The following is a 27,758-nucleotide window of genomic DNA, read 5'->3' as shown; positions in this document are numbered from 1 at the left end:
CCTCAAGCTCAGGTCCTCTACCTGAGGTCTGGGAGTTTGGGGGTTCTGCGCAGTATCTTAGCAGTTTCTAAGACTGCACTCTTCTGGACAGAGACCTCAGATGTTCCTGGAATCTGCTGGAGCCACTTTCCCAGTTTGGGGGTCACAGCTCCTAGTGCTCCTATTACCTATTATTGGGACGACTGTGGATTTCACCTTCCACATCCAATCTAGTTCTTCCCTCAGCCCTTGGTTTTTCTCTAGCTTCTCATGCTCTTTCTTCATGATGTTGCCGTCACTCGGGATTGCTACATTGATCACTACTGCTGTCTACTGTTCCTTGTCGACCACAACAATGTCTGGTTGGTTAGCCAGCACCTGCTTGTCAGTCTGGAACTTTAAGTCCCACAGGATCTTATCTCTGCCATTCTCAACCACCTTTGGTGGTGTCTTTCATTTGGACTTTGAGACTTCCAGTCTGTATTCAGTACAGCTATTCCTGTACTCTATTCCAGCCACTTGGTGAGGAGTCACCTCACTTGGTGAGTGAGGACTTGGGGACATTTGGTCCCCAAAGTCCATATGGGAGACACTGCCAAAGGTGGTTGAGAGAATGGCTTGTACTATCTCATAAAGAATTTACTTGACTCACTGGACACACGCACGCACGCACACACACACGCACGCACGCACACACACACACACACACACACACACACACACACACACACATATATATATATATACACTACCGTTCAAAAGTTTGGGATCACCCAAACAATTTTGTGTTTTCCATGAAAAGTCACACTTATTCACCACCATATGTTGTGAAATGAATAGAAAATAGAGTCAAGACATTGACAAGGTTAGAAATAATGATTTGTATTTGAAATAAGATTTTTTTTACATCAAACTTTGCTTTCGTCAAAGAATCCTCCATTTGCAGCAATTACAGCATTGCAGACCTTTGGCATTCTAGCTGTTAATTTGTTGAGGTAATCTGGAGAAATTGCACCCCACGCTTCCAGAAGCAGCTCCCACAAGTTGGATTGGTTGGATGGGCACTTCTTTGAGCAGATTGAGTTTCTGGAGCATCACATTTGTGGGGTCAATTAAACGCTCAAAATGGCCAGAAAAAGAGAACTTTCATCTGAAACTCGACAGTCTATTCTTGTTCTTAGAAATGAAGGCTATTCCATGCGAGAAATTGCTAAGAAATTGAAGATTTCCTACACCGGTGTGTACTACTCCCTTCAGAGGACAGCACAAACAGGCTCTAACAGGTACTATTTAATGAAGATGCCAGTTGGGGACCTGTGAGGCATCTGTTTCTCAAACTAGAGACTCTAATGTACTTATCTTCTTGCTCAGTTGTGCAACGTGGCCTCCCACTTCTTTCTCTACTCTGGTTAGAGCCTGTTTGTGCCATTTTGAGCGTTTAATTGACCCCACAAATGTGATGCTCCAGAAACTCAATCTGCTCAAAGAAGTGCCCATCCAACCAATCCAACTTGTGGGAGCTGCTTCTGGAAGCGTGGGGTGCAATTTCTCCAGATTACCTCAATAAATTAACAGCTAGAATGCCAAAGGTCTGCAATGCTGTAATTGCTGCAAATGGAGGATTCTTTGACGAAAGCAAAGTTTGATGTAAAAAAATCTTATTTCAAATACAAATCATTATTTCTAACCTTGTCATGTCTTGACTCTATTTTCTATTCATTTCACAACATATGGTGGTGAATAAGTGTGACTTTTCATGGAAAACACAAAATTGTTTGGGTGATCCCAAACTTTTGAACGGTAGTGTATATATATATATATATAAAGGACAGTAATAAAGAAGGTTGATAGCAGGGATGGGATGCAATAAAGGTTCTGAGCTGGATTCAAAGCCACATTATTACTGTTAGGTCTGAGACCACATGGTACAGGTGCTATCAGGTTGACCTATTAGGGTGTCCTTAGATGTGGATTGTTTGTTTTTTGTTTTTGTTTTTCCTGGGATTTCTAAAATGCCCCCTCTCTCTCATTTCAGACTCCTTACTTTTGGCCATCAAACTGCTGGGGAGCCAGAAAACACAGACTATGGTGAGAAACAGACAGAGCCAGCGAGACCTAACGTTGTATGTACTTTGTGCATTATGGGCCAAATACTGAAGAATATGATGATGCACAGTAATTTTGGAAAATGAATATGTAATTTGCTAAAATGGAGCAATCCGTTTAGTTGAACACTTACAGAAACATGAATTAATGTCTAGTGCTATTTAGATACCTGTAAGGGACCATCCAGCATGAATCAGACACAGACGTATTGTATTGTGCCTTGTGTATTGCCCTAAACCCTCGCCTGGCTATATGAAAGCAGTTTTATATTCCAAACGTAGTCATCTCTTCCCATCTTATTCTACCGTCTGACTGATGTGGACTGATTACAGGAGAGGAAATTAAAGCTCGTGTGTGTGTGTGTGTGTGTGTGAGAGAGAGAGAGAGAGAGAAGAGAGAGAGAGAGAGAGAGAGAGAGAGAGAGAGAGAGAGAGAGAGAGAGAGAGAGAGAGAGAGAGAGAGAGAGAGAGAGAGAGAGAGAGAGAGAGAGAGAGAGAGAGAGAGAGAGAGAGAGAGAGAGAGAGAGAGAGAGAGAGAGAGAGAGAGAGAGAGAGAGAGAGAGCATGTGTACATCATTGCACCAGTTTGTAATTCTGTTTGCATGTGTTCTTGCATTTTGGGAATTGTGCATATCTTGAAACACAGGAGATGGTTTTCATTATTTACAGAGAGATTGAGCATAGATAAATGCCTCATACTTACAAAACTGGTGTGAGTGAATAAGTGAAAAGCTGATGCCTTAGAGCCGAGCTTTTCATTTGCTATTTGAGCTGTGGGAGAACCAGGGGCTGATGAATGCTGTGGGAATAGGCCTGAACCTGAAGTGCATCAGACATGGCATCTGATTCATGTAAATCATGCTCCTAATAGGACCCAATAGGCCCTGACAGGACTTAGTGGGAAAGCTGGCGCACACTGGCTGCTGCTCCTCGCCATGAAATCCATGAACTTTGCTTGTTGTCTGTCGCTTTGACATTGTTCAGATGGTTTTGAATGGTGTTAATCGCATTTCATTATATATTCATTATAGGTTTGAACTGTTTTGCCCATTTTCCTGACTCACTGGTTGATTTGGATCACAGCAGCATACTGCCTACCTGTCGCAGTTTGAGCCTGGTCCCTGGAAAACAGCCCCTCCCTTATTCCCCCTTTCGCATCTGTTCTACAACTTACATCATGCCCTTATTTTTTCTTTTCTGCAGCATTTTCTGTTTTTGAATTTTTCACCCTTTTTCTCCCCAATTTTACCTGGCCAGTCACCCCATTCTCCGAGCTGTCCCAGTCACTGCTCCACCCCCTCTGCCAATCTGGGGAGGACTGTAGACTACCACATGCCTCCTGCAATACATGTGGAGTCACCAGCTGCTTCTTTTCACCTGACAGTGAGGAGTTTCGCCAGGGGGACGTTGCGCATGGGAGGATCACGCTATTCCCCCCAGTTTCCCCTCCCCCCCAAACAGGCGCCCCAACTGACCAGAGGAGGCGCTAGTGCAGTGACCAGGACACGCACCCACATCCGGCTTCCCACCCGCAGACATGACTGATTGTGTCTCTAGAGACACCTGACCAAGCCGGAGCTAACACGGAGATTTGATCCGGCGGTCCCCATGTTGGTAGGCAATGGAATAGACCGCTACGCTATCCAGACGCACTTCTGCAGCATTTTCAAATGCCATTCAAACTGTTGCTTCTCCACTGCGAGTGTTAGGTAGCCTGCTAGCCAACAATGCTAGCTCAGATTTCACGTTTTTACCTTTTCGTCAGTTTTCATAACAATGGCGTGTACACCCGCACAGCTTCTGTACCTTCAGTACCGTCACCTTCGGCCTACAAAAGAAGTCCTAACCCACTATCGTGAGCTTGACATCTTGCACTATGGATGTTGGTACAGACACAGGGGCTCCAACCGGGGTTTTGACCTGAATGCTGGAACCACGTCACAGTTGGTAACACCATGAGACCATGCAGCATGCTAGACCGTAAACGTGAAGAGGATTTTACAGCACTATGACCTATACAGAGACTTGCTATAGACCCGACTCCATCAAAAGCTCCACTGCCTAGCAGCATGGAAGTCCTGAACACAGTCTCTGTATCAAACAAATCCCTCCTTCTTCATTGACCATATTTTGGACAAATGTCTTGACATTATGGGCCTAACTGAAACCTGGCATGTCCTCCTGGCTACAGGTACATAGAAAAAGCCTGCACAAATGGATGTGGCGGTGGCTTAGAAATTATTTACCAAGCTGAGCTAAATGCATACCCCCCCACTCCATGACTATCCCTCTTGTGTACCCCCCCAAGCCTAATTCACCCTTCATCCTTGGAATATCTGAACTTTTCACCTTACTCTGCTCCACACCTCAGCCAACATTGTGATCCTCAGGGACTTTAACCTCCACATCGACTTCCCCTCTGGCTATTCTGTTGCCGAGTTCCTGAGTCTGCTTGAGTATCTGGACCTAAAATAAAAGGTTGATGTCCCCACACAGCACTGAGGGCAAGTACTGGATCTGGTCATCACCGACTCTGCCCCCACCAGCAACCTTCAGGTCAAGCACCTTGGTGTCTCTACCCACAAGATGGTCTCAATTGATCTGACTTTTTTTACCCCCCGTCTCTGGAACACCCTACCGGAACACCTAAGGGCTCCCCACACTCTGGCCTCCTTTAAAACAGGTCTTAAGACACTTTTATTCAGACAAGCGTTTAATTTAACTGTGTAATATTTTTGTTGTCGTCTGATTTTATTGTTTTAATTCACTGTCAAGCACTTTGAGACTGTCCTGATGATGAAAGGTACTATACAAATAAAATGTATTATTATTATTATTGTTGTTGTTGGTGTTGTTGTTAATAATAATAATTAATGTGTACCCAGTTAATTGTGTTTTAAAGCTCCCACATTAACAGTCAGTGAACAGACTGATGGAGAGGGAGTTACGCCAAAATAACAGTAAGGAAAAGGTGTCCTGGTTTTCTGCAGTTCTGTTGTTTTAGTTTTATTTCACATCAAAACAAATGTTCCCACACAAAGTCAGGCTTTTTTCCACACACTCTGTCACACTCAGACATACACACTGTTGTGCAGCAGAGACGAAAACAAATGCAACCAAATGTTCACGTCCGCAGTGCCCAGTTAGTGACCTCTGCAATTTGCAGGCCAGTGTAAATGTGCAGTTGAGAGGATTAGCAAACTGAGAAGTGCAGAGCCACTTAAGGCTGTTAAAACCAAGCTGTGCTCATGTTCGCCCCATCTTTGACTCACTCTCCTTGTCTCTCTCCTTCCTTTTCATTCCCCCCCTCCCTCTCTCTCTCTCTCTCTCTCTCTCTCTCTCTCTCTCTTTCAGCTGTTTACCTCTGCAAAAGAACAATGCAAAATAAAGCACGTCTCGAGCTTGCAGACTATGAGGCAGTAAGTAAAAGAGGTCTTTAGTGTCAGTACTCCTCTGTTCACATATCTATTTCATCCCTGGCTTGGCACTGCAGTCAGCATTAATCTCTTGTCTTTAACACAGAGGGAGTGAACGCCTTTTCCAGTGTGTGTGTGTGTGTGTGTGTGTGTGTGTTGGTCCAACATTTCTTACTTTTTCCTAACAAAGCTTAGATATTGCTTGGTTGGAGTTGAGTTGGTTTATGACAAGGTTTTCACTCCCGCGTGTGGCACAATACATAGTATGTGCAAAAAAAAAAATTAACCCTGCAGATCTGTCAAAAGTGTTTGTTTTATGTCGCATTTTCAGGAGAGCTTAGCGAGGCTACAAAGGGCCTTTGCCAGGAAATGGGAGTTCATTTTTATGCAAGCAGAAGCACAAGCAAAGTAGGTTTATAAATGCACACGAGTTAAACAAGCCATGTGAATGTGTGATATATCTGCTCTCATTATCACATCAATACCCTCGCCCCTATTTTGGGCATCGCAGTAATTAGTGTGTAATTCCACAGGTGAACCGAAGTTTAAACAGTCTAATGGAATAAATGGATGATGTGAATGGTGAATTATTGGTTTTGCATGAATGTTTGCATATGAAATGCATTTTGGACTGGATATCTGCCATCTCTCCCTAGAGTGGACAAAAAAAGAGACAAGATTGAGAGAAAAATTCTCGACAGTCAGGAAAGAGCATTCTGGGATGTGCACAGACCAGTGGTGAGATTAATTTATCCTAATGCTAACATCAACATCATCATTACACAGACGACATCCTGACAAATGGGATTTTGTAAGCTCTAGGAAAAGAATAAAATGACAGTGATAATAGTGTTTAAAAACAGAAGCACTTTGTGAATTATGTAACTGGCTTCGGCCGTGCATTCGCTGTAAATCTGATTTTCATTACATGTAAATGGCATACAGGGAAGAAAATAAATGATCTCTTGTATTTATTTACCATGTAAATGAACGGTCACACCAATAGCTGCCATGTATACTTTACACATCCTTAGCATTAGCACTTACCTCCCCTCCCTGAGAGCTAGATGCCTATTCTGCTGCATTCCGCCAAGAGCCACAGTCCTGTGAATAATTGGAAAATAACAGCTTCAATTTATGCATGCTCAGAGTAACATAATCAATATTAATTTTGATTTCACAGTGAGGGTGTCCAGCCACTTAACACTGTTCTCCTGGAGGAGACCTAGATTAGGCCACTTGTTCCTTCAGGCAGAATTTGCAGAGTGAGTGTTTGATTTCCCGCTGGTTTACTTGTTTTGGTGGAATTGGCACATTCCATGATTGATTAACCGGCATTTGACACAAAGATCAGTGGACTGCTCAGAGTCAGTTCACACCCAGACTACACACACTGTCATGTTTGTGTGTGTATTTAAAGGATTAAGACCAAAAAATGGCAGCTGATTACACTCGTTCTGCTTTTGGCATCATCTAAATAGGTGTAATGTGAAATGTCACGGTAATTAGGATTTGGTAATATGTTGTGTTTTTTTTTTCCATTTGTTTGTTTTCTTGGTTATTTTTTATGTCTATTGTGACAGCCGAACAGCGGCAGTGTCTCGGTGGTTAGCACTATTGTCTCACAGCAAGAGTCCTGCTTTCAGTCCCAGCCCTTCTCTGTATATTGTATATTTTTAGCACAGCTCACCTTTGCTTGCATGGGTGTCCTCTGAGTACACATTTCCTCTAACTGCTCAGAAACATTCAATTTATGTAAATTGGAGAAGTAAAAGTGTCCCTAGGTATGAATGGTGTGTGAGTGATGGTGTGTGTAGGCCCTGTGATGGACAGAAGACCTTTCCAGCGTGTCTCCCTTCCTTTTGCCCAGTGCCTGCTGGGATAAGCTCAAGAACCCCCCCCCCCCCCAACCTTAAATTTGATTTAGCAGAATGAGCAAATGAATGACCTTAACAGTGGGGAAAGAATTGAGGAGGCATAGAGGCAAAAGCTCTTGTCCAGAGGAATTTTCTAGGGTCAGTTGAGGCATACAGCTGGCTCCGGAGGTCATGGATTTTATCACTAGACCACACTGTGGCAAGTCAAAGATAACTTTTTAACTTCTTTTTTTGTTTTGTTTCTATCAGCCTGGATGTGTGAACACAACAGAAGTAGACATAAAGAAATCCTCCAGAATGAAAAACCCCCACAAGACAAGAAAGGTAAGTCTTTTCATCCTAGTTGTAACGAAGTTTGTCTGGGTCACAGTTTGTTTGGGGTCAAAGTTAGGGTTATATGGCCTGTTGATACTTATGTTCTTGTACCGCCACCATAATATAGATGAGGTATGCATTCTCTTTTTGACTTTTTTCTCCCCCAGTCTGTATATGGGCTGCAGAATGATGTCCGTACCCACAGCCCTACCCACACCCCTGCCCCAGAGGCCAAGCAGCCGACAGAGGAGGAGCTGCAGGAACAGGTTCGAACTGCAGGGGGCACTCTGTTACAGCAGGGGGGGGGGGGGCCTCACGAAGTTACTTTACTTTTGTCATTGGTTAATTATATAGTCAACATTAGCATCACTGACTTGTAATTAATTACATTAATTTGCTTTCTTTCATTATAATTTAATTTAGATATGTGCTATGTTGCTGTATTAGCAAGATGTGGTATAGTAAATATGATGTCAAAATATGGACAAGTAATGCAACAAAATATGTAGTCATGATGGGATATTCACTAGTGACCCAGGTTGTGTATATAAATACATTGAGCGTTTCTAGCGCTCACACCCAGGCTGGCTAAGTGAAAAGTATAATGCTAATGGTTCCTTTATCTGGTTGCAGATCACCTTTTGGCAAGTGCAATTAGACAGGCATCGACTGAAGATGTCCAAAGTGGCGGATAGGTGAGTGATGTTCTCCTGGTCTTTATTCAGTTTAGCTATCGATCTGTTTATTGAGCCCTTAAATGGCCCAATGTGGCATGGAATTAAGAGCCGCGGTGACCTTGAGGAGTGATTGGCTGCAGACAGTGCCTTCAGTGGATGTCAGCACAGATGCTGCCAGACACTGGAGGGCACACAAAGCACTCCATTTGTCATTTCCTGTGTTGAAAAGAGTGGCATGTACTCTGGAGTTCTCTCGTCTTTCGTCCAAACGCTGATCTTTTTGTGAGTCTTTGCCTTTCATTTCAGTGAAATGTGAAAGAGTTCTGTGTTTGCTTTCATGGGCTTATTTCTTATTTCATTTAAAACTCTTACACAATGCAACAGCATAAAGGGCTGATAAATCTTTTAGTTTAAAATCCCTACCCATTTTGGGCTCAAGCACACAAATCCTTTTTTTTTTTTCAAAAGCCTTATTTGTTTATTCAGAAGTATGAAATGAACTACATCATGCATAATTCCTCCACATCAGCATTACACAGAAATATGTTTACTGCTATAATCTGGACTTGTTCCATCTGTTGTGTTTTTCTTCAGTTTGCTGGGCTACACAGAGCAGTATCTTGAATATGACCCCTTCCTCACACCACCAGACCCCTCCAATCCCTGGATCTCAGATGACACCACAATCTGGGAGCTAGAGGCTAGGTGCATATGTGTGTGTATGTGTGTGTGTGTGTTACAGAGCAGGATATATGCAAGCTGTTAAATGAGGCTTTTAGTAGGTCCAGTAGATAGTTAATAGATAGATAGTTGATTGATTGATTGATTGATTGATTGATTGATTGGTTGATTGATTGATTGATTGATTGATTGATTGATTGATTGATTGATTGATTGATTGGTTGATTTGATTCAAAGAAGGAAATGGAATGTTGTGTGCACAGACTAAATCTTTGAGATTATTGACTTTGTGTTCCCCAGTAAGGAGCCAGGCCAGCAGAGGGTGAAGAGGTGGGCTTTCGGCATTGATGAAGTGCTCAAAGATCCTGTGGGGCGAGAGCAGTTCCTCAAGTTTCTGGAGTCTGAGTTCAGCTCAGAGAACCTTAGGTATGGAAAGTTTAACACAAGAATGTATACAAACACAGACACACACACACACACACACACACACACGCGCGCACACACACAAAATCAATATCCCATTGATAGAGGAGGATTTCTCCTCAGCTCTCTCTGGTGGTACAAATCTGCACCGTTTCCATCCAGAGTTAGGTCAATATTTCAAATACAGTCACGTGAACATCATTACAACTCATCTGCACTTAGATGTTTTGGGTATTATAACCAACAAAGGACACACTCACATTCATGAGCATATTATCTCATTTAAACATACTGACCAGTCTGTTTGACGCTTGGTGCTTGAAAACGCCACTCTATCCATATGAGTCACATAGAGCCTGACTTAAATCTATCAAATTAGGGATCATAGTATTTATTGCCCTGTTGCAGGGCAGCTATTGTCATGGATACTACTCTTCTGTTTCAGTCTCATGGTTTTCTCACTCCAGATCCCTGACAGCACGTAGACCCTGTCCACATTTACGTCTTTGGACGTCACAGCTGAAGTTATCAGCTGGAGTTGCTCATGTTCTGTCTGTACACATGTATTTAGAAGACCAAGAACTCTTACATTTATGAACGAGTAACAGGACTCACTCCTGTATTTACAGCGCTCTCAATGTAAATCTCACATTTCAGATATCGCTCGGGTGTAAATGGGACCTTCAGTCTCAACTGATACGGCGGTGGCCCTTTAAGTTTTGTTTATTTCTGCCAAGAGAAGCCAGAGAAGATTTGTGTTTTCACATCTTCTCTGGCAGTGAATGCAGCACAAAAATAAATGTCTGCCGAACTTAAAAATAATTTTGTCTCAGCGTATGTCCAGGGGGAATTATGGTTTTCTACTTTCGCCACAGTTTTGAAGGGAAGTGAAATGTTCAGGGAGCACTGCACAGCTAAGTACTGTACATCAACCACCAGCTGTCAGTCCCTGTCCCCGTCCATACACTCACAGCCAAGCTCATTTGCAATGAAAAATGGAGTCAACCTCGGTAGTCACATCCTCTTTGCAGCAGGACTGCCAGTTGTCACCAGTTGTCACTGAATGTGAACTGAAGATTAAGCCCTAAAATAGGGAGTGACAACCGTCGACAGCTCTAGTGTGAACAAGGTCTTGAGTTGTCGTTTGCAAATTCTGTTTGAACTTAATATTTATAGTGCTGTACAGTTTTGCCTTCTCTGCTTTTTATTTTAGCTGAGAAAGTATAGTTACTTTAGTAAAATGAATTGAATGTTTGCATGTTTTATATATTGTGGTCCTCATTTAACCCTCAAGCAACTAGCATGTGGTATTTCGTGTGCTAAAATGGCCAACTAATGTCAGCTATATGACATTTACATAGTGGAAAATTGAATCAAATCCTTTTGTAGGCAGTACTTTTTTTTGAGGGGGCGGGGGATTTTTCCCCCTTTTTCTCCCCGTTGTATCCGGCCAATTATCCCACTCTTCTGAGCCATCCCGGTCATTACTCCACCCCCTCTGCCGATCCAGGGAGGGCTGCAGACTACCCCATGCCTCCTCCGATACATGTCGCCAGCCGCTTCTTTTCACCCGACAGTGAGGAGTTTCACCAGGGGGACGTAGTGAATGGGAGGTTCATGCTATTCCCCCCAGTTCCCCCTCCCCTCTGAACAGGTGCCCCGCCCGACCAGAGGAGGCGCTAGTTCAGTGGCCAGCACACGTACCCACATCCGGCTTCCCACCCGCAGACACGCCCAATTGTGTCTGTAGGGACACCCCACCAAGCCGGAGGTAACACGGGGATTCGAACCGGCAATGCCCATGTTGGTAGGCAACAGAATAGACCGCCACGCCACCCGGACACACGTAGTCAATATTCTTATGGTGTTATTTAGGTAACATTGTGATTAAATGGATATATCTATATTTGCTAATAAATATCTCTGATATTTATCAGTGAACTCAGCATTAGGGGACATGATAGTCACTGATGCATACATAGTTCTGCTAAACTGCTGCATGGCCAAAGCCCTCCCCAGCTTCATGATGCAGCCCAAATTTGTTGTCGTTTCACTTTCCTAACAATATAATAGGCCATGTGCTGATCACTTGCTTACAGTTAGTCAAAGACATTTTTATTAGAATAAAAAAAGTTACATTTAAATGTGAAATGTGATTTTACCTGGCAAAGATCACAGAAACCAGCACAGGATTTGGAGAGCTTTATGTCCACAGCTTAGCTGTCTGCCAAGCCAAAAGTCACACGTCAAATTGACTCCAAAAGATATGTCATCACCAAAACTACAGCCAAGATTAAGATGAAAAGCAGAAACAATGGTAAGCATTTATGGAGGACAGGTTTTGGGAGGATCAAATAAATTATCCAGAAGTGACAATGCATTTACATGCCTGGGGTCGGATTTTACCTCAGCTGGTCACTAGTGATGTACTACATAATTATCTTGTTAGCTGGGTGAAGTGAAAAATTTGTACTACGTGGAATGTTAATTGAATTTTTAAATGTTAGTTTGATTATGGAAATGGTAAAATCACCCTGTTTTGAGGTGTTGAGAACAGTTTTGTTTTTCCTTTTCACCCTAGTCTGAAATTTTATCTTTTACATATAGAAAGTGTATCTTTTACATATATACACATATTGCCCTGTGCAGGCCTAACGGCCTGTCCAGGGTGTCTCCCTGCCTGCCGCCCAATGACTGCTGGGATAGGCTCCAGCGTCCCCGCGACCCTGACAGCAGGATAAGCGGTTTGGATAATGGATGGATGGACATATAGATTCTCACTGAGTGCAGTTACTATACATGAAATCACATAATAAAAAAGCTACAAGTTACCCAGCTAGGTCTGATGGTTATTCACTGTCACAAACTATGATACGCTTACCCTAAGTTACGTCTAGGTTGTCCTTAGTGAAGCCCTTCTGTCATGTGCTCCAGTGGAGCCAAGGTTGGTCTCATGATTATCTGTTGTGCCATTGTTTTTGTTGAACAGGTTTTGGCTTGCGGTCCAGGAGCTGAAGAAGCGCCCAATCAGAGAGGTTCCCACACGTGTTCAAGAGATCTGGCAGGAGTTTATGGCCTCTGGAGCACCCAGTGCCATCAACGTGGACTCCAAGAGCTATGACAAAACCACCCAGAATGTCAAAGATCCTGGACGCTACGCTTTTGAGGATGCACAGGTCAGCCACTACTGAGCAGAGACACATGTAAACTCATTGAATTAGATGACCACTTCTTAAGCACTGAATCACAGTCTCTGTCTTGGAAGGTCAATTAGAGAAAAAGAACAGAGTGAATCTGAAGATTGGCTCTTGTATGGGACTAGGTGCTATTCTTTTAGACAAGCAACTTGACAGTGCAACTCAAAAGAAACATCTCCTCATTCATTCAAACACAAATGCAATATTTTCCCCTGTTAATTACGATATTAAATGGTGATGGTGGTCACGTGGCTCAGATCCTGGGCTGTTCCGGTGGCATCTGGACACTGCTTGGCATCCTCCTCCTCATATTCGTCATATGTCTTATAATTCCATTATAATTCTGTTATCCTCTTTCAACGTTGTGTTCTGTAAATTGTGTAAACACAACATCTATTGCACATTGTCCGTCTTGGGAGAGATATCCCTCTGTTGCTCTCCCTGAGGTTTCTTCCTACCCCCCCCCCGCCCCCGTTAAAGGGTGTTTTTAGGGAGTTGATGTGAGGGTCTAAAGATAGGATGTTGCATTGCTGTAAATCCCACTGAGGCAAATTTGTGATAATGGGCTATACGAATAAAATTGACTTGACTAGATAAAGAAACCTCCCCTGAGATTAAATTGGGGGGGGGAACAAAAAAAAAACCAAACATGGTCCTATTCAACATTCTCTTGCCTGGGTCCTTTTTTGGGTTTCGCAGTTACCTGACCACATGGGAATAAATACATTATGCTTTTTGACAGGAACACATCTACAAGCTGATGAAGAGTGATTCGTACAGTCGCTTCATCCGTTCCAGTGCCTATCAGGAGCTTTTACAGGCCAAGAAAAAGGTAAAAGGCAGCTAGCCCATACCAAAACTTGGAATCAAACTGGGTTCTCACCTCCTGAACAGATCGGACGTTAAGAAATAGACACGTGTAACTCACGCCCACACACCGCGCCTCACACTTCACAGTGAGGCTTTTCTAGTAGTAATCATGTCACATGTTAATATACAACCAAAATTATGACTCCTTAAGTAACAGTCATCCATGCTGACCTTTCTTTCAGTCTCGTTAATAACTCAGTTTTTGAATTGTTTTATTTAGCCATGCGATTGACTCTACTGTAGACCCTCCTCTCCTTTCCATTACATGAGTTAGATCTTCTCTTTCGGCTCTTGTATTTTCTGTTCTCTTTCTTCATTTTATCTTTTGTCTTGTCGCTATTTTTCTTTTTAAAAAAAAAAGTTTGGAGTTATTCAGCAACGCAGATCATCCTTTGAAAAATTCACTCGAAACATGGTAAGTGGATATGCTTTTTTTTTCTGGTCAACCAAACCAAGTGATCTTAGAGTTTGGAGCGCCAGAAAAAGCATTTCCACGACTTGGTTGCCCCCTGTTCTTCTGCCCTTTGACCTGAGTAACACCCGTGTAACACCCGTGTAACACCGTCCGTTGCCCCGAGCTCCTGTTTGACCCTTCATCCAATCGACTTAATCTTCATCTTTTCCTGTTTCACCCGCTCTTATCCTGTTTTTTTTTTCTTTCATGACAGTGGACATAATCATGACCCCTGTTTCTTGAAGCACCCAATATTCCTGCCCTCAGTAACTCACAGGTCTCTCAACTTTAGTATGTTATTCCTCTCTCCTTTCATTTTAGCTATTGCACTAACACAAAAATGATAAAAAGAAATCATTCAGGTCCATGTGATGGTTATCAACATTCGTACAAGAGTGGAAAATTGGAAAATTCAGTGTGAGTGCTGCAGTCAGACCCTATTGTTTATTATGCCCCCCCCCCGCCACGATGCCAGTGAAGTCCATGATGTCCTTAGAAAAACACCAGTTAAACGACCACAGCTTTGATTACCGATTCCACTTTCCTCAACTTGTTGTTTTCAGACCATACCACAAAATTATGAAACTGAAACCATCCATCCAGTATCCAAGCCGCTTATCCTACTCAAGGTCGTGGGATGCTGGAGCCTATCCCAGCAGTCATTGGGCAGCAGGCGAGGAGACATCCTGGCCAGGCCGCCAGTCCATCACAGGGCTGACACATTAACACCTAGGAACAATTCAGTATGGCCGATTCACATGACCTACATGTCTTTGGACTGTGGGAGGAAACCGGAGCACCTGGAGGATACCCACGCAGACACGAGGAGAACATGCAAACTCCACACAGAGGATGACCTGGGACGACCCCCAAGGTTGGACAACCCCGGGGTTCGAACCCAGGGCCTTCTTTCTGTGAGGCGACCGCACTATCCACTGCATCACCATGCTGCAATTTTTGAAACTTAAATTGAAACCCAATCCCAAAATCCAAAATGTTGAGTGGCAAACAAATGTTGCAACATTTTAAAACGTTGCACTCAATTTTCCAATTTTGTAATCGTATAAGAATATTGAATTAACAACCCTTAAATGGACCAAATCCTTCATTTTGTGAATAATGTTTTCATCACCTATACGACCTGTTTCCTTTCTAAACTCAGTGTTTTTATTAAATGTGCTATTTTTCAATTTCAAACTATTTTGAGAAAGACGGCCACCTACGGTGTAGCCTCTGAAAGTTCTTATCTTTTTAATGTTGCTATTTGATAACCGTAAGTATGAAGTGAGGAAGATGCAGACAGATTTGAAGACAGCCGTGGGCAGCCATGTGCCTTGGAGTGCCGAGAGTGTTCAGTAACTACACCGGAGGATTTCACTGCTTAGCACACATTCAGTTAAAGCGGACAGACTAATAAAAGCATGTGGAGTGATGACTCTAGAAGGAAAATCTTACTAATGGCACTTCATCGTACAAAGTTGTCCATCGTATGAGTGCACCGCCACCCTTCTTTTACACAGGTAGTCTGTTTCCAGTTGGCCTATAAGATTTGGATCACGTTTTGGCTTTGCCGTCAGCTAAAATGCCTTTCCTTACACCAGATTTCTCTTTGTCCTCACAGAAAAGCAAGAACTTGTTCTGAAGGATGTTGCCGCCAGGTAATTTTGAACGCCAAATATTTTTGTTTTTGTTTTTTTGATTAGGCACAGATGTTTCATAGATTTTGTCAGTATATCATGCGGAATTCCATTACTTGAATTAAAATGCATATTTTTGTGATTTTTCTTCCATAAGTTTAGCTGAAATTGAAACTTAACGCTATGAGCATTGACCATTTTAACACGTCTGCAGTATCCTTATAAATTCTAGCCAAATAAACGTACCTCCTTTCTGTTTTCTTGCTCTGCCTCAACTGTGCTGTCTTTCACATCCTGGACCAGTGGAAATCCCTAGCATCCAAAAGGCTGCCATCATTAAAACCAACGCCATTTCTCTCTCTCTCTCTCTCTCTCTCTCTCTCTCTCTCTCTCTCTCTCTCTCTCTCTTTCTCGCTTTCTCTCTCTCTGAGACTAGGAGAGGGTAACTATCTCATTTCTCCATCATCGTTGTCTGTTCATCTGCTCACGGCTCAGGCTGATGATGAGCCACTCCGGCCTTTTGTCTGTTGTCCATCAGATGTTGCATGTCCATGGACAGATTCTTCCTTCCTCTCTCTCCTTTTGCAGTACCTAATGTATTTCCAGCATACGTGAGAGAGAGAGAGAGAGAGAGAGAGAGAGAGAGAGAGAGAGAGAGAGAGAGAGAGAGAGAGAGAGAGGCATTGAAGGACTTGTAAAGACTTTGACAGACTCAAGATGATGAAACATGCCAGTAAAAACTGTCAAATTGAGTGTTCCGGTTCCTTCCATCGTAGACTTCTGGATCTGTGTCCCCTCGTTCACTTCCAGCTGAAACTAATGATGTCAGAGAGAAAAGAGGAAGAAAAAAAAAGAAAAATACAGAAAAAAGAGAAAATGACAGCTTAAATGGAAAAATCTAACCAATATGTCATTGCTACACACGATCTGAGATCGCAGATACTTTGTCATGCTATGGGAAGTGTTGTGCATTATGCATATACAATATATATAATTATTATGATTATTATTATATTTATGATTATTATTGTGCATTTTTTTGCATTGTATTGGTTTTATTGCACTACAATAATTAGCACATACAATTTTCATTGCACTTGTAAAGTCACATTCAAAACTACGAGAAATTCTGTCTTCTGTCTTATGTAGAACGTAATTATTTGTTATTCTCCTGCATTTATTTTTATACCATATTTAAAACACTTTTAATTAAAATGTATTATTCAAGCTGACCCTTTATCTGTTGCTATGGCCTGGCAAATTATTTGCAAATTAATAATTCATGGCAAGCGCAGTGTCTCTGTGTCAGTGTATAACGTGCACTTTTGTGTGGTTCCACTAGATGGCGACATATCACTTCCTTGCATGCAGCAGGTCTCGGTCTCCTTGCTGCCCACACTAACTCCCCCTGAACCAGCCCTGCAACAGGCAACACAGCGCTCTGCTCACAATTGAAGTCTTGTCATGCTAAAGTGTCATCATCTTCTGGTTGTTCTGAAAAGGTTATTGTTCAGACAGTGCCCGTCTGAGGTTTCCCAGTGCCTGCTGATGTTGCACTGCTTTTGATTGCAAGACTAACAGGAACTGTTTTTAGTCTAAGTGCCCAGTGGTCAACTTAGAAAGGACCACAAAACAGACAAACATTATTGTCTCAGATGCACTGAGGAATGTGAATCATGGTGATTTCAAAGCATTCTGTCAATGTGTCTGGGTACAGACAATGATTTATGGATTGTGGATTTCTAAATGATTATGGACTTTTTAACTGTCCTTATTGTGGAAAGTGTATGTGTCCCTGTGGTTCCCATGCCAGTGAAAAAGGCTGATACAGAAAGAGGACGGCGGACAGCTGGGCATTTGTGAACAGACTTTTTTTTGACTTTACCAATTTTGTTCTCGATGTGAAAAGTAGCAAAAACTTAAATCACTTCCTGCGGTAGAAAGGCGAGAGGCAGAAAAGGGAGGTATTGTGAACGTGGACTAAGAAGGAAAACAAACAGTGAGATGGATGGAAGGGGTGTGAGACCAAAGACCCAATCAGGTAGTGATTACGAAAGAAAAATATGTCACTGCAACATATCACTGTCCCAGAGGAGAAGGAAGAGGTGTGTGTGTGTCTTTTTGAGAGAGAGAGACAGAGAGAGAGAGACAAGAGAGGGAGATGAATGAAAGAACTATGGTTTGGTTTGATTCTCTCAATAATCAGGACCAATAGGAAAAACCCTCCCAGTCTTGAGGAGGGTGTGTGTGTGTGTTTGTGTGTGTGTGGGGGGGGGGGTCGAACTAAGACAGGCAGTACAGTGAGACTCTCAAGCACACTCAAACATAGACCACAGCCGGAGTCTTCACAGAACTTGGATACGAGGTCCCTCTGACCAGGACTCAGAGCTGCTGCTGCCGAGGACATCGGCACGGGAAAAGGTCAAGAGAGGGGGGGGGAAGAGAGAGAGAAAACAATAAAAGACCATTCAAGGATGATGGAAAATTGATCATTTCCAAGACCTTCAGCTCTTATTGGGAAAAGAAACTGTGATAAGGACAAGCTTCAGGATACTACCGCTTACGTCGCCATGGAAACCACAACCTGGAAGAGGCTACGAGCAGCATCGAGGGTGGACAGCCTGCCCTGACTACGGCGTCAACACCTTAGTGTCCTAGCAAAGTGTGACAAAAGGTATAGACCACTCTAATCTATGCTTCACTGTAATGAACTGTTATTGCCTGACTGTTACTTTCTTCTTTTCACTAGGTTTCTTTCTGGCGTTTGACTTACACGAATGGGTACAGTCCAAAAAGAAATGTCCATGTCAACAAGGCACACATCTGCACTCAAAACTGATTACTTTTCTTAGAACATGAGAGACGATATCTGTCACTGGGTAATTTTATTTTTTTGGGTAGAAGGGATTTCTTAAGTTGATTTGCATTGGCGGCGAGGGGATTTATCCCGTCTCGTTAGCTTTTATAAACTCGCGTTTAAGGAAAACAAAGCTTATAAGCCTCAAAGTTGACAACTTCACGTCTGACAACTTGTTGAGATGGACATGTTTTGAAGTTTATCCATTCTGAAAGCAAAAAGCAAGGGTGATATGTCAAAAAAAAAAGGATTAAATCCGAATAATTCAAAAGGGTGTGTTTTTTATTATCATGAATAACCTCGGTGAGCAGTGTGAGGAAGGGAGGGGGGGAATGACGGGGAGAGAGTAACAGCTGAAAGACTGACTCAGTGAGTCACAACGTGAATGGATGACTAAGTGGAAGGCTGCACACTATAGTTGGCAGTAGTTGTGCAGGAACTGGGAGTTTGATTCCCACTGGGGCCACCCATAGCAGAGGGGGGGGGGGGAAAAAGCTTTCAGGGTACTTACTGTAAGGCACTCTGGATAAGATTGTCACCAAATTACTATAATTAGGGTGTGAGTGGGAGTTTGGGGGAATTAGCATTTTGACTGAGAGAATTAGTGAGTGTTGATGGTATGTTGTAAGTCTCAGTGAGAGCAAGAGCAATTTTCTTTTTTCTTTACATGAATCTGTGTTGGAGAGTTGGAAGTAACTATGTGGATGTGCACTGCAAATCAGTACTGTGTGTGTGTGTGTGTGTGTGTGTGTGTGTGTGTGTGTGTGTGTGTGTACATCTGTTTCTCTCTTTCACACATACGTATGTTGTGAGCTTGTGCATGCGTGCATGCATGTGTGTGTGCGCCCACTTATATGTGTGTGTGTGTGTGTGTGTGTGTGTGTGTGTGTGTGTGTGTACATGGGCATACGTACGGTTTAATAAATGAGCGTGCACGTAAGTATCTGTGCACGTGGTGAGTGGCGGGAAGCCTTCTGATCCCTCTTACGGCTCCGGTGACTGCACCACCTTGTACAGTCTGCTCTGATGTCAAAGAGGATTTAGCACACAGACACATTACGGTTTCTCTGGCAACAGGACACACAGCTTTATTGTGACTGTCTGCAGCCACGGAGCACCGATACAGTAAATACCCACCTTTATAAGGCGGGCGAATACACAGCGGATGGTGCGTCTAATGGACAGGACACCCATGATAGACAGATGATCCAGAGTGATAGGGGAGAGTGAGAGACGGGGAGGGGGGGGCATATAGCAAAGGGTGCGAGCCGGATTTGAACCCTGGACGCTGCAGTCAGGTTTAAGCCCACATGAAATACACTTGCAGTGTGGGTATGATCCACCTGCATGACCCTGCGCCCAGACATTTACCCTAACATTATCAGCATTATCGAATTAAATGACAACGCCGAATGATGAATTACTATGAAAAGCTGGTTAGACAGGTACATTCACGATGATAATGATAATAATAATAATTATGATAATAATCAGAGCAACCCGTGAAACGGCCTGTGAAGAATAACGCTTTGGTCTTTCAACAGATATGTTGATCATGGCATCTCTAATGACGGTCACCTCACTCTTAAACTCGGCGTTAGATGCCGTGAAGAGGCCTCGCATCCCTGCCAACGCTCAGCACGGAAAGTATCGTGTCCGGGCTGCTAGTCATTATCAAGATGGATTGCAGTGACAAATGGCCGCCCAAAAAAGCCTTGAGCAACCTCCTGGCAGCGCTGGCATCAGACACATTTACACAGCAAAGCCCCCGAATGGAGGTTCTTTCCCAACTGTTAATGAGCCAGCAACAGAGTGCAGTTTGGGAAAATACAATCCGCAAATGCAGATAATGACATGGTTGCCCTCTGTGTAATTGGCTCCGAGTGAAAACATCGGCGGCCTCTCTCACACTGTGGATCAAACCAAGCCTCTACACTTAATTAACCCCCCCCCATTTCTCTTTCCATCGCTCACTCCGTCCTATTTACTGTATTTGTGTTTGCATTTTTGTGCATGGATTTGTACGCATGTGTGTCTGTGAGAGAGACTGAGAGAGAGAGAGAGCGACAGAGACAGAGTGAGAGACAGACAGACAGACCGAGAGAGTGAGAGACAAAGAGAGTGTGAGAGAGAGACACAGAGAGAGAGACAGAGAGAGAGCGAGAGAGTGCACATGCACCTACCTACCTGTATATATGTGTGTGTGTGTGTGTGTGTGTGTGTGTGTGTGTGTGTGTGTGTGTGACTGAGGTTTGAGCTGCACGGGGAATGAAATGCAGTTCAACTGTAATTAACTGCACTTAGCAGTCTATGTATGAGACTGTGTGACGCACCGATAATTGAGGCATCAGGATTTGTTAGTTTTAACCTGCCTTTGACAACATCCTGGGATGAGGTTTGTTTTCCCAAGCTCTGCAGCAGCATATTTGTGTACATCTTCAGAAGTCTCGATGTGCCTGGATCATTAACTAACCGTTAATTGATATGCTAAGCAGCCTGTGGACTGCTGGACACTTTCCTGGATGAGTCTCTCGAAGTGAGATCTGAGAAAAGCTGATGTTTGAATCTGCTCTCCAGACATGAGACATTATGATAATGACGATTATAATGTCTCTCTGAGAGGAACAAAACGTAAGCGCCTACTGATAATAGTTATTTTCACAGAGGCTTGTGTTTAGCTCAGCAGTCTCTGGTATTTGTTTCTGGTATGTGTAATTTCATTAGAGGTCTGAAATTTGGAACCAAGGTCTGCCACAGTTCACTGAAGCATATCCCCCAAGAATGTGTGGTTCTGGTAAAACATAAGGCCGTGTTTGTGGACAATATTAGTTTTTAGCAGACAGAACGTTAGTGTGGCCCAGTTCTGTTCAGTTCTGTGTCAGCATTAACGCACAAAACCACAGTCTCCTTCCGTCTCCGCTGTTCTCTGATGATTAGAGCGTCTGAGAGAGGGGAAAAAAAGAGGAAGAGAGAGGTAGAGTATGACAAGGACATACAGAGAGAGAGAGACAGAGAGAACGAGAGAGCGAGAAAGAGAGAGAGCGCATGCGAGAGAGAGACAGAGCACATGAGAGAGAGTGACAGAGAGAGCGCATGAGAGAGAGCACGAAAGAGAAAGAGAGAGAGCGCACATGAGAGAGAGTGCACATGGGAGAGAGAAAGAGAGCACGAGAGAGTGAGAGAGCACAGGAGAGAGAGCGCATGAGAGAGAGTGCACATGGGAGAGAGAACGAGAGCACGAGAGAGAAAGAGAGCGCGGATGAGAGAGAGAGTGAGAGAGCACAGGAGAGAGAGCGCGCATGAGAGAGAGTGCACATGGGAGAGAGAACGAGAGAGAAAGAGAGCGCGGATGAGAGAGAGAGTGCACATGGGAGAGAGAGAGCACGCATGAGAGAGAGTGCACATGGGAGAGAGAGAGCACGCATGAGAGAGAGTGCACATGGGAGAGAGAACGAGAGAGAAAGAGAGCGCGGATGAGAGAGAGAGTGCACATGGGAGAGAGAGAGCACGCATGAGAGAGCGCAAGAGTGAGCAAGTGAGAGAGCGCATGAGAAAGAGACAGAGAGCAAGCAAGCGAGAAAGAGAGAGAGCGCATGAGAGACAGAGTGAGAGAGTGCACATGAGAGAGAGAGAGTTGGAGACAAGGAGACATTGAAAATAAAAGCCTGATGGAGAGCTTTAGAGCGGAGGGAGAATACTTACTGTAAAGCCCCAGTGGAGTTTATTTGGTTTCCCTATAGGTTCCCTGTAGACAATCATTACCCCCCCCCATCCATTCAGACTGTTTCCTTCATTCTTTTAACCCCAAACACTAACCCTCAATCCACCAGCCAGCCAACCACCCACCCATCTACTCACCCACCCACCTCAGTAGTCCCCCCTGAGCCCCCCCCCCCATCCCAACCCCGAAACCGCAATTTGTCTTGCTGGCGAGATTGATGAAGATAGCTTGGCAGGGTCAGCGCTATCATACTTAGGCTGAGCTGGGGAGTAGAGAGGGAGCGAGGATGCCGACTGTATAGGCCATCCGTCATGCCCTGTGTACACAGGCGGTCAGGTTGTCCCCTGAAAGCCCCCAGGGCCTTGTAACTGTACAGAGGCAGTGGACGGAGTCCCTTTTTAACAAATAAGTGGCTGGACTATGGAGGGAAAGAGGGAGAGGGAAAGAGGGGGTACGCGCCCACAGAAGCGCAGCCAATCCCCCAAAAACCAGAAGTTCATCTATTTAGACGAACGGTCCACAGGAATAAGACGTTCCTGCTCAAGATGAATGAGGCTGTGTTATAGATGGTGGGTAGATCACTGGAAGATGGAATGGGGTCACGACTCTCTGATGCAGTGGGTGGTGGAAGGAAACACCGGGAGTCTTTGGTTTAGTTATTCTGTCTTCATAGCTTTTGTGCGCGCATGTGTGTGTGTGTGTGTGTGTGTGTGTGTGTGTGTGTGTGTGTGTGTGTGTGTGTGTACACAAATTCACATCTGTGCTGTACCTTTCCTCATAATAACAGTATTCCAGGATACTTATTTTTGGCCAGTAGCCATCTCGACTTTCACAGTACTCCCACTGGGAAGGTGATTTTCAAAATGCATTTGTCAATGAGTTGCTCCTTTACACACAGTAAGGGATGCGAGATGTCAAAATGTCATCCGCAGACTTGTAAGTGCGTTGTAAAGTCTGATTGCTTGGCTGAATCTGTACGTGAAAAGATCATCTATTTTGCAAGTCGCTCTGACCCGATCTGCGCTCTTCACTGAGGTGTCAAACCAAGGGAGAACGAGTCAAACTCCACGTGGTCTCTTTCTGTTCGCACAGCCATGAGAAGGTCAGATTCCCACTCGCAAAGCAAACCTTTAGTACCTGTGCGACTCCGGCGTTTGGCTCATCTCTCCAAAAAAATATTTTTTCCTGCACCGAAGGATTTCCTATAGGGGAGGAATGCAGAAGGTGTTTTCAAAATTCATACCGCATATCTTTCAGATGTACAAATTCCATAAAAACAGCTGCTGTCTAGCTTACAGAGGCCGCTGCCGGGACACTGGTGCGAGGACTCAATTGCTCCTACATAAGCGGACGGAGCCGCCATCACCGCAGGGTCAAGGGCAGGGGGAAAAAAGGGAAACAAAGAACAAAGTGGATTATGATATAGTCATTTGTTCCACGTCAGAGCGAGTTTCAGGTCCAGGGAAGGAAGAGAAGGGGATGTTTAATTTGCACAGCAAAAGAAGAGTCAGTGAATAGGAGCTGCCAATGGCCTTGAGGCAGTTTGGTTCTCGGTCAGAAATTCTGAGTCGATGTCATGCAATGCTTGTCAAGAGCAACATCTGCTTAAAAGATGCTTGAGTGATTGTCAAAAATGTGCTGGCACAAATACTGTCAGCATAACACTCAGCATAACACAACCATATTTCTCTAGATCTTATCTTCCTGGAACCGGCATAAAACAGAAACATGTTAAAGTTACTACTGTTGTACAAAAAGAGGGAGAAAGGTGTGTGTGCGCGCGTGTGTGTGTGGCTGCACATGTGCATATACGCATGCGCATCTGCACACAATTGTGAACAATTTAGGAGAGGTTTCCTCTCTGTCACCCATCTCTCATGTGGATCAGCTGAACCTTGGACATGGTGGGTCAGTCGCAGTTCACTCTGCTCCATAGCACATAACCGCAGAGCAGGAGAGTGGACTCCCAAAGGGTACACTTCTCCAACCCTTCCCCTAATAACATGCAGATGGGCTCCTCTAATGCCTGTTTACATATCTGCGGCATAGTTCATGAGTAGAGTAAGCAAAGCCCTAATTATTTTACCCGGCGACGAGACCAATAAAATCAACTTCCCCTTCTCGTTATGGGTGTTTAAGTGTGGCCTTTGATGGCAGTGCTTTGTTTATTTATGGAAGAGTTGCGTAGCCGAGAAGAAAGCAAATAGAAGTAATGACACAGGGACGATGACAAATGGGGGCCCCGGTGATGGATTCATTTCCTCAGTGATGCCTGGGAGGCTAGACAGCGTGAGCAAAGGTGGTTCAACGCGAACACACGTAGACACACTTGTAAATAATTGTAGGCAACACCGCAAGCTGCCAGAATGACAATGTTGTGCTGGCCTCAAGGTTGATGTGTGCCATCCACAGACACAATATGATCCATATATATATAAATATATATGTAATTTATACACTTTATGTGACAATATGGTGAGACATTTTGACACTTGCAAACACCAAATCATATTGCTGTGTTTCCTTGATTGCTCACCAAGTTTCACATTGAAGCTGAAATCCTTGCTTTCCCCAATCTCTCTCTCCTGGTAGCAAGGACCACAACACTTAGCAGCCATTGCTGCCTGTAATGTGCAGTAAACAGTTCCCATCCTTGTTAAAATGGCATTCTCAGACCAAAGCTAACACAGGCAATCTAATGTATTTCTAATTACATCAAACTACATGATTATAGACTTGGTAGATTACCCGTGCAACAGAAGCATCACCACATCATCATCATGTCTCAGGTATAGGAAGGTGTTTGCCGCTGCACTACCAGGTCAGAAATTTCACTGATAGTTTAATGTCTTCAACCATGGTAAAGATGGTACTTAGTATTTATGTAACCTGACTCCATGGTCCAAGTGGATAAATATTTATTTCTGGAGAAAAATCCCAGGTTTTATCTTTAAACAATCTTTTCGATGCTGACTTTTCTCTTTTTCTCTCCATCATATTTTTAGAATGTTTTGGAGAATAACTCTCCCAGTCCTGTTGGCTGTGGTGCTCTGCATCACTGCAGAGACCAGGAGGCTGCGCCCCCAGAGCTCCATCCCATCCCCATACAAGAACAAAGGGAACCTGTCCTCTGAACGTCACCACCGTCTGTTGCCGCGAAAACCAGAAGTACTGTCCTCCAGCCGGGAGGCCCTGGTGGTGACGGAGCGCCGCTACCTCCGCAGCGATTGGTGCAAAACCCAGCCTCTCCGCCAGACAGTCAGCGAGGAGGGCTGCCGCAGTCGCACCGTAGTCAACCGCTTCTGCTATGGCCAGTGCAACTCCTTCTACATCCCCCGCCACATGGGTCCCAGCTCAGGCCATGGCCAGAGCCGAGGCCTGGGCTCCAACTCTGGAAGGAGAGGCCACAACAAGTCCCAGGAGCCTTTCCAGTCCTGCTCATTCTGCAGGCCGCACCGCATCACACAGCTCACGGTGCAGCTGGACTGTCCAGGCCTGCAGCCCCCTTTCAGACACCGCAAGGTCCAGAGGGTCAAACAGTGTCGTTGTATGTCTGTGGATGTGAGCAACCATGGGAAACTTTGAGGGATTCAGAATTAAATATGATGTTGACTCAACACAACATCCTGAGTGCTGTCATGAATCTGGTCAAATGTCAACCAATTTCTTCCCAGAGGAGAGATATGCCAAAAGCTGCATTATATTTCACACATGGCGACTGGCCACACAGTAAAGTGACTTCCAAAAACTGAAGCTAAATTTATCACGGAGTGGTCAAACTTAACTTCATCAGACCCTCAAGACCCTGGTGGCTGGTTGTAGTGCGTTCATGACAAGAGACACTGTTCAGAGAGACTGTTTTGAGAGAGTGGATGGACAACAGACACACCAGGCCAAATGAAGCAGTCGGCATTGGACGTGCTCAATATAGCCTGGCCCTTCTTTCTAAGAAGTTTAATGATTCATTGTTTCGGTCTGAAAGGCATGCCCACTTGAATTTATCCAAGTCTCTTGGTTTTTCCTAGATTCTTTTGATTGTCTGTGAAATATGAGAAACTATCAAAGAGCCATCCAGATAATTTTACTTAAAAACTTTTATGGACTGCTGCTTGGAAAGACTGTTGCATAAATATACTGTCTTGAACTGTAAGAGTGCCCACAGAACAAATGTAGAACTCCGTTTCTCTGTGATATATCAGATAGCGTTCTGCTGCTGGGTCTAATTAGACAGCATGCCTTGGTAGCCGGTAAGGGTTTTATCTGAAAGAAAGACTCTCTTACATTGGCCTGTTCAACTTTTCCTTAATTTTAATGGTGTCCCCAAAGATATATAAGATGTCAAGAAAAAGCTTAAGACAGAAAAAAAAATTGCAACATAACCAGAGGAATCTATCTGTGTAGACACAAACTTGGCCATATACATATGCCACACATATACTAGCCAGTAAATAAATTATATTGTATTTTGTATAACAGAGGAACAATGATACACACACACACACACACACACACACACACACAGATGGGTGAAAAATTAAAGGAAAACCCACCATAAACTGTCTTAGTAAGGTGTTGGTCCACCACGAGCCTCCAGAACAGCTTCAGTGCTCCTTGTCATAGATTCTACAAGTCTCTGAACTCTACTGGAGGGATGGGCACCGTTCTTCCAAAAGATATTCCCTCGTTTGATGTTTTGATGATGGTGGTGGGGAGCGCTGTCAAACACGCCGGTCCGAAATCTCCCATACTAGGTGTTCAGTTGGGTTGAGATCTGGTGACTGTGAAGGCCATAGCATATGATGTACATAATTTTCATCCTCATCAAACCATTCAGTGAGCCCTCGTGTTCTGTGGATGGGGGCATTGTTGTCCTCCTGGAAGAGACCACTCCCATCGGGATAGAAATGTTTCATCATAGCATAAAGGTGATCACTCAGAATAACTTTGTATTGAATTGCAGTGACCTTTCCCTCTAAGGGGACAAATGGACTCAAATCATGTCAGGGAAATACCCCCGCAGCATGTCAGAGACCCCCTCACTGTAGGGGTCAAGCGTTCAGGTTTTTCCTTTTTCACCCATCTGTGTGTGTGTGTGTGTATATATATATATATATATATATATATATAAGTTATGAGTTATGTGTATGTATGTATGTATGTATGTATGTATGTATGTACGTGTGTGTGTGTGTACGTGTGTGAGAGAGCATCTATGGTAAAATATATATTAAATCCATTTCATATAAAACTATGGTGATGTTTTGTGTATACACTGAAAATATAACATTGTGATTGGAAGGTTGATAAAATCGACAATAATAAATCAACAACAAAACGACTTGCCATCGGCATTTTTTTTTTCATTCATTCACCATCAGCCGCTTCTCCGGGGTTGGGTCGCGGTGGCAGCAAGCTAAGTAGGGCACTCCAGACATCCCTCTGCAATGCCCCCCAGCTCCTCCTGGGGGATCCCAAGGCGTTCCCAGGCCAGATTGGACATGTAGTCCCTCCAGCGAGTTCTGGGTCTACCCCGGGGTCTCCTCCAAGTT

General features: G+C 43.9%; 2 protein-coding genes across 2 annotated transcripts in view; both read left to right on the top strand.

Annotated features, from left to right (window-relative positions):
* The window catches only part of rgs7a (regulator of G protein signaling 7a), an 85,251-nt gene extending 69,615 nt beyond the window's left edge, over positions 1-15,636 (top strand). Inside the window, 13 exon segments of the mRNA XM_056291374.1 lie at positions 2,015-2,044; positions 2,046-2,067; positions 5,439-5,503; positions 5,832-5,908; positions 6,157-6,238; positions 7,627-7,701; positions 7,860-7,958; positions 8,326-8,387; positions 8,964-9,074; positions 9,351-9,476; positions 12,463-12,649; positions 13,413-13,502; positions 15,616-15,636. Of these exon segments, the coding sequence (XP_056147349.1) occupies positions 2,015-2,044; positions 2,046-2,067; positions 5,439-5,503; positions 5,832-5,908; positions 6,157-6,238; positions 7,627-7,701; positions 7,860-7,958; positions 8,326-8,387; positions 8,964-9,074; positions 9,351-9,476; positions 12,463-12,649; positions 13,413-13,502; positions 15,616-15,636 (1,047 nt within the window).
* Positions 15,637-17,999: 2,363 nt separating this feature from the next.
* Positions 18,000-27,539, top strand: grem2a (gremlin 2, DAN family BMP antagonist a). Its single transcript, XM_056292025.1, has 2 exons — positions 18,000-18,305; positions 25,215-27,539. The coding sequence occupies exon 2, from the start codon at positions 25,216-25,218 to the stop codon at positions 25,792-25,794; it is 579 nt and encodes a 192-aa protein (XP_056148000.1). The 5' UTR covers positions 18,000-18,305; position 25,215; the 3' UTR covers positions 25,795-27,539.
* The last annotated feature ends 219 nt before the right edge of the window (positions 27,540-27,758 follow it).

The sequence above is a fragment of the Lampris incognitus genome, chromosome 13 (genome assembly GCF_029633865.1).
Source record: "Lampris incognitus isolate fLamInc1 chromosome 13, fLamInc1.hap2, whole genome shotgun sequence".
Classification (NCBI taxonomy): Eukaryota; Metazoa; Chordata; class Actinopteri; order Lampriformes; family Lampridae; genus Lampris; species Lampris incognitus.
The sequence above is the reverse complement of the archived record's forward strand: the minus strand, read 5'-3'. Positions and strand labels throughout refer to the sequence as shown.